This window comes from Castor canadensis, chromosome 2, assembly GCF_047511655.1.
Source record: "Castor canadensis chromosome 2, mCasCan1.hap1v2, whole genome shotgun sequence".
NCBI classification, from domain to species: domain Eukaryota; kingdom Metazoa; phylum Chordata; class Mammalia; order Rodentia; family Castoridae; genus Castor; species Castor canadensis.
Genome location: NC_133387.1, coordinates 125,297,877 through 125,305,504, shown reverse-complemented (window position 1 = coordinate 125,305,504; position 7,628 = coordinate 125,297,877). Strand labels below are relative to the sequence as shown.

At 39.1% G+C, this 7,628-nt stretch overlaps 1 protein-coding gene across 1 annotated transcript; it reads right to left on the bottom strand.

The window, feature by feature from the left end:
• Positions 1-4,711: 4,711 nt before the first annotated feature.
• LOC109678152 (olfactory receptor 4F15) lies at positions 4,712-5,674 on the bottom strand. Its single transcript, XM_074056241.1, has one exon. The coding sequence runs from the start codon at positions 5,672-5,674 to the stop codon at positions 4,712-4,714; it is 963 nt and encodes a 320-aa protein (XP_073912342.1).
• Positions 5,675-7,628: the final 1,954 nt, after the last annotated feature.

The window sequence follows — 7,628 nt, the reverse complement described above, 5'->3', positions numbered from 1 at the left end:
GGACTGAAGATCAAAAGAAGGAGTAAGACTAAAAGGAAGTCTTCAACCTTGTCTAGGAGACTTTAGGTCTACTGACCAGTTGAGGATCACTAATTTAGGAATGTGTATAATTATTACAGATCAGTAATACCCAAATATGTTAAATAATTCAATTAAAACCATAAATTTACTGAATGTTAGAGATTTGACTAGAACCCAAGTCCATTGACTCCAAGATAAATCCTCTTTCAAATTCCCTGTCCTCTTTTATTTATCTGTGACTTCCAGGAGATACAACCTGAACAAAAACAGGGTGGTGATAGACATTGTTGAGGAAAGATGAGCCCCTTACAGGGCATGACTATTATTTATTGACACATTGATGAGTGTCACCTTTGCCTCCCCAGTTAACCATTTCTGACAATATTCTGTCAATGTTTTATTATATCTCAGTGTGTTGGGAAATATGGAAGTTTGATAAGACATTTGCCATTATTCTAAGTGTTCAGGAAATACTCTTTTTGGTACAGATGGGTTTCTGGATTGACTCATGGCAGAGTATGCATGCAATCTACTCTACTCATCCCTGCCTCCAGAAGGAACAGCCTGCTATCACCACTTAGAAGCCTCGGTAGTGTTGCTTGCATTCATGTTCTATGTGAAATCATTTCCAATTACTCCAACTGGGGTAGTTTTCTGTTTCTAGAGTTTCATTTTAGCTCCTCAAATGGATTGCAGGACTATTCCACTTGTCATCTTTCTTTCTGAACTCTTCTGTGACACATAACAGGCCCTCAGTAAACAGTTCAAGTTCCTCAGTTGAGTCAGAGTATATTAAGGTTAATCATTCCCAACGCATGTAGAGGGATGCTAGACTTCATCTCGAGATTTGTGTAAAAAGTAGATTCTGTGTGGGATTGTGTTATCCTTGGACTTCATCTCTAGCTATCACTGCTGACCAGCAGATTCTGTGTGGTGATACCAGTAGATCCAATGGCAGTGTGCCCACTCTCTCACTTGCGTTTATTTCATGTGGGTCCTTGGTATGATATGATGTGTTTTTGTATTCTATGTTCATGTACCACTCTGGAATTCTTAGGAAAGTGGTCACTTCAGCTCATAAAGGTTTGTGTTGTTATATAAGCAGAGCTGGCTGTAAACTGCATATTGTTTCTTCTTCTCACCATCAAATCCTCTAATACCACAGGGTATGTGAGGTAGTATGGCCAAACAATAGGGTTATTCTCAAAAAGTCTAGATCTGCTGCAAAACTCTTTTTTAGATCTATACCCCACTCAGGGTTGACAGCCAGTCATGTTTTCCAGTATGTAGGTTGGAGTTGTATTCCTTAGTACAGAATATGCTTGCTCCAGAAACAGAAGAAAACTGCCAGGCAAAATGCTTTCATATTAGAGGTGCAAGATGCATAATTTTCCTTACCTTTGAAGAGAATTTCCTTCCCTGCATGTTCCAGACCATTGAAGTCATATTTTAATGATGTGACAATTTCATGACTCTTTGTAAAAATTTCCCCCTCTATGGAGAGCACATGTGTATTACCAAAGCATTAATTCTTGCCAATTCTTCCTCATCTGGTTTGACAGCATGATATCACTAGTATAATGGACCATTCTGGTGGTCTGTAGCACCCAGTGGTTCAGGTCTCTTCACACATTATCAGAACAGTTAAAACTGTAATGATACATGTTGTCCAATCTTAGCCAATGCTATTTCTAATTCCTCTTTGTGGAAGAGATGGAAGGCAAATTTACCAGATCAGTGGTCACATATGTACCCAAGATTATGTTAAACTGTTCCAGTAAAGATAATCCATTGGCAAAGCAGCTACATTTAAGGTTACTATTGAGTTGAGTTCACAATATCCTGTTATCATTCTATAGGAATTTTCTAAGTATTGTAGGGGGGACACACAAGTGAATTAAGCAGAGATAGGATGGAGGTCACCATTCCTGGTTTTGAGGTATCTTCTTGCCACCACTATGCATACAAAATACAATATAGTTTTTTGAAATACTATCTTAGCCTGGTTATGTACTCTTTCAGTGCTTTTGCCATTACAATGGCTATAATTCAAAGACAAGAAAGGAGTGTGGAGGTGGTACCAAGTACCAAGCTCACACATCACAAGTATACATACAGAGATGATGTAGCCATCACTGTGGATTGCCATTTAGTGCACCTAATATGCACTAGATATGAACTTGGCTCCATGTATTAACTAGCTCTCATACACTTCCTTCAAACAGAAGGGCAATGATGATCCTTCTGGAATATGGGTGTAAATGTCAAATCCATGTCCTACAGCCTTCAAATAAGATATTTTTTCTAGTGCTTGATTATGCAAGTAAATGATCACAGACACTTTTGGGCAGAGGAATTGTAGAATCATTACTATATATATATATATATACACACATACTACTGAGCTGTTGCACAGTCTTTCCTCCAACTATTTTTATTAAAAAGCCTTGGTGATGCCATACCTCCTCAGTCCCTTCTGGAAGGGTTGAATTAAGGGTAATATAAGCAGGTTATGCATACTAGACTCATTCAAATATATTCCTGAGCTTTTAGACTTTTTCCTTTATAGAATATTAGGGAAATCCAGGTACTCCAACTTTCCTGATAGTAATGGGTACCTAGAGCCAATTACTTATTTTGATTACACATACACAATAAATATTTATGAATCAATTGGTCCATGAATGCTGGGCATTGTTTGATGATGGGGTTTGACATGAAGTCCCACACAAAGGGATTTCTTTCAAGTAAAAAATTTATTCTGATATCTTTATTACCTGAGATGTACTGTAGGAGTTAAATAACAGATCCTGGAGTCTAGCATTACTGCCTAACAGATCTTGAGGACACTCAGCATTCTGTGCCTCAGACTCTTTCTTTGTGAAGTGCAGATAAGGAGAGAATTTGCTTGAAAACATTCAAAGTAAAACATTAGAGCAATGTGTAACCATAAGAGACACTATTTGAGTCACACTGACTGTGACCTCTTCTGGGGCACAGTTGATGAGAAGCGACCATAACTCCATCATCTTAGAAGGAAACTTCAATCAGCAGGTTCATTTCTAATCTTTGTTTGAAAGTGTAAGGTGGGAGAGTTTAGTGAGACAGAAAGTGTAAAGAAGGAGAGTTTATTGAGATAGAAAGTGTAAAGAGGGAGAGTAGAGCACCCAGAGTTGGGGGGGTCCCAAGACAGGGTGCCCATCACTTCTACTCTTTAGTGACTATGCTAGACAACAGCTGCACAAAGAGAACTTTTGCACATATATTGCTAATTTTGTTTTCTGTTCGGTGAAATTTACCTTTCTGAGAAATAGGCATAATTTTATTGTGGTTTTCTTAAGCAGAGCACACAATTCACCAATCACTTTTCTCTGTAAAAGAATCATTACCAATGTACACTGTATTGTGTATGGGAATATCACAGTGGATTCAGTTAATATGTGTTAATAAAAATAGACATTAAAATTGGTAAGAAAAGTATAAATAAGAAGCTGGGAAGCTGCACTTTTCAGATTTAAAACTTACCATCAATCCACTATCATCAAAAGAGTATTATGTGGACAAAGTGATGCACAAATAGAGCAGTCAACAGATAGATTCCAGAAACAGGCCCCAATGTACATAGTAATTTAATATATGAACATATATTATTTCAATTCCAAGGAAAGAAGTGGAAAAAGTGACTCTTCATTCAGAAAAGCACAGGGATCCCTTGCCATACACTACATAAAAATTCAAGATAGATTAAATGTTGGTGATTTAAGGATAAAAAGGAAGCACCATCCACTGTAAGTGCTCAGGCCTATGTAGAGATTTTAATCAAGGATGTTGTGGACGCCAGTGTAAGCAAAAGAATACTGTTTAACAACGAGGTTTCACAATTAAAACAATATAGTTTAAAATTCAGCTTTGTAGAGCCTGCATAAAAAGATATATGGTAAGTGGTAGAAATTGGGGAAGAGTTTATGACAGTTCATGAGAAGCAAAGAATGCAAGTGAGGAGTGTAAAGCTCGCAATAAAATTAGGCTTGCAGAAAGAGCTGGAAGAATGAAATATGAGCATAAGTTCAAGTATGAAATAGCCTTGAGAGTCAAAGGGCACTGACCTAGAAACTAGGTGGGCAAATCACAGTCACTCCTGTATTTTTTGATTTTTGCATGCGTAACTTGAGATTAGAACAAATGGTGTTGGCAATTCACTCTAACTTTGAATTCTAATCTTCTACATATAGGATTACAGTTTCCCAGATTGTGAGAGGACTAGCTCTTGATAAGGAGACAAATTGGAAAGCTAGCAGATTAGGGACAAAAGAATTAAAATAATTTATAATTATAGCAAACATGGTAAGGATCATGTGACTGCATTGTTTGTCTCTCAAGAGAAAAATCTGTCCAATATACAGAAAGATAAAATGTCATTATTTGATCCATTATATGATCCTCCACTGGAGCATGGGCTATGAACATGGTAGGTTATGAGGCCACACAATTTGATTTTATAACATTGTGATGTACACAGTGTCAAACAATAATACCACTTCTAGTTTAATGGTGAAATAGCTACTATAATTCAGTAGACAGTACATTTCTGGGCCTATAACATGGCATAAGTCTCTGAAATTGCACAGTATTTTTTCTGCAACCAGCATGAAGGGGACTCTATAGTTCCATGTCCTCATTGCCAAACCATTTATGAAATCTTCCTATAGAACACAAGATGACTACACAGTCTTCTCATTGCCACTTTCATGTCTTTATTCCTAAATGTGTAGATGACTGGATTCAAAAAAGGAGTGACGAATGCATCAAAAATAGCAAGATATTTATCCAGGTGTGATGTGGGAAAAGGCCAGGTGTAGAAAAACATCAGTGGCCCAAAAAACAAGATAACCACAGTGACATGAGCTGATAGAGCAGAGAGGGCCTTCGAGGAACCTCCAGAAGAGTGTTTCTGAACAGTCAACAGAATGAAAATGTAGGAAATGACCAGTAAGACAAAGGAGCCCACAGAAATGAGTCCACTGTTGACAGTAACCATGAACTCGAGTTCTTGAGTGTTTGTACAGGCAAGTCTGAGGAGTCGGGGAAGGTCACAATAAAAACTGTCAAACACATTAGGGCCACAGAAAGGTAAATTTACCACAAATGCTAATTGGACCAGTGAGTGGATGAGGCCGATGATCCAGGAAGTTACTAAAAAGCATAGACACACTCGTGGGCTCATGATGGTCAGGTAGTGGAGAGGCTTACATATGGCCACATACCTGTCAAAGGCCATGGCCATGAGCCACACCATCTCAGTGCCCCCAACTGCATGGCTAAAGAAGATCTGGGTCATACATCCCCTAAAGGAAATGGTTTTGTGTTTCTTGAAAATATCACAAATCATCTTAGGGGCTGTAATTGAGCAAAACCCCATATCAATGACTGAGAGGTTAGCTAAGAGGAAATACATGGAGGAGTGCAGATGAGCATCCAAGGTTACAGTGAGCACAATGACAAGGTTACCTGTCATGCTTGCAAAGTAGAACAACAAGGAGAAGATGAAAAGTAGAGACTGCGTCTCCCATGAGTCAGTGAGTCCAAGGAGCACAAACTCTGACACTACCGAGTGATTCAGTCTACCCATTGCTTCAGACACCAGAATCAGCATTCATGGTTCCTAAGGGAAGAAAAAAACAAGAAAGAATTACCTAGCCAAGAATTAGTATATAAGGTCATCTTTAAATTCTTCCAACTGTGATTTCTTATGAATGGATGTTATCTCTCTTTTTTCATTTGTTAGTTTTGGTGCTACTGGGGTTTGAACTCAGGGCCTTGTGCTTGCTAGGTAAGCACTCTACCACTTGAGTCACACCCTCAGCCCTAGATGGATATTATCTCAGTCAGTCACATGAGCCACCTAGCAATTACTCATGTATTACACACAGCTTTCGAAGAATCTGCTCAATTACATTCCAAAAGTTTCCCTTCTTCCTTCAACTGTCAAAATTTCCCTCATTCTGTTCTCTAATGCACAAAATCCATTTTTCCAAAGCCCCAGTGAATGCTTCCTCCTTTGTGAAGCCCTTCCGATCTGCTGAATCCCTACACACTCAGTGCCTGGTTAGCATGTATCTCACTTTGCCTTTTGTGATCATATAAATGTCCATCTCTCTGCTTAAAATGTAGCTTCTTGATTGGAGATGTAGATCAGTGATAGAGCATTTTCCCAGCCTGGATTTGATCCCTAGTGCTGCAAAGCAAACCAGCTAACCAACCAAACAAACAAAAAAAACAAAGCAAGCTTCTTGGGTGTAAGAATCAGATCTGATTCACATGGGTGGAACCAAATGAAGCAGGAGGATCATGAGTTTGAGGCCAGTCTGGGCTACATCTCAAGATTCTGTCTCAAAAACCCAAAACAAAATGGGGGTCTCAATTTATTTATTTAATTTTTTGGTGTTTTGGGGGTTTGAACTTAGGGCTTCATGCTTACTAAGCAGGTGCTCTACCATTTGAGCCATACCTGTAGGCCCTTTTGCTCCTGTTATTTTTGAGATAGGTCTTGTCTTTACTTGGGTGGACCTGATTGTGATTCTCTTATTAATGCTTCCCACAGTAGCTGGGATGACAGGTGCACGCCACCTGTAACTTTTTGCAGGGACTGACTTGGAGTGTGACCCTTCTGCTCTCAGCCTCCCGCATAGCTGTGATGTCTGGTGTATACCACCATGCCCAGCTTTTGGTTGAGATGGGGGTCTTGCAAACTTTTTTGCACAGGCTGGCCTTGAACCATGATCCTCCTAACCTCAGCCTAGGATTATAGGTGTGAGCAACAGGCGCCTGGTTGGGACTCAATTATTAACTTAAAAATGCCAATAAAGGGTTTCTAATATGCTTCAAAATGGAAGAATGACGTTATTTTTATAATTGATACTTACTGTCATTGTGGTGTTCTGACTTAGTCCAACATTTACATTTTACCAGTGAAATAATTTATACGGGAAGTGACCTGCTCAGTTTCACAAAGGTAATTATTGGGAAATTTTATTCAGAGACCCAAAACTCCGAATTCCCATTTAAAGTTCTTTATGATAAGTAGCTTTTGTACTAGTTCCCAACTGCTTCTGTAATAAGTTATCACACATTCAGTGGAACACACACACACACACACACACACACACACACACACACACACATCTTATAGCTCTAATGGCAAGAAAGCTGACGGGAGTTTTTAGAGCTAATGTCAAGTGTCAACAGAGCTTCCTTCCTTTGGAAGTTTTAGCTGAGGATCTGTTTCCTTGTCTTCTCCAGCTGCCAGAGGAGGCTGCCTGTGTTTTTTAGCTCATGAGCCCCTTCTCCCTCTTTAAAGTGCATGGTTCCAATGTCTACTTCTGTCTTCACTCCTCCCCACTCACTCTGACTCTCCTGTCTTCCTCCTATAATGATCCTTGTAATTACTCTGGGCAGACCCACGATAGTCTCAAAATCCAAGATTTCTTAAATCAATCCTATCCACAAAGCTTCCTTTGCTGTATGAGGTAACATGCACAGACCTGAGGATTAGAAAATGGGTATCTTTGATGGCCCTTATACCAGGAAAAATCTTACAATTAAGCAAT

Bases quoted from the DNA above. Each gene is read 5' to 3' on its own strand.
- LOC109678152 (XM_074056241.1), bottom strand. From the start codon at position 5,674: ATGCTGATTCTGGTGTCTGAAGCAATGGGTAGACTGAATCACTCGGTA.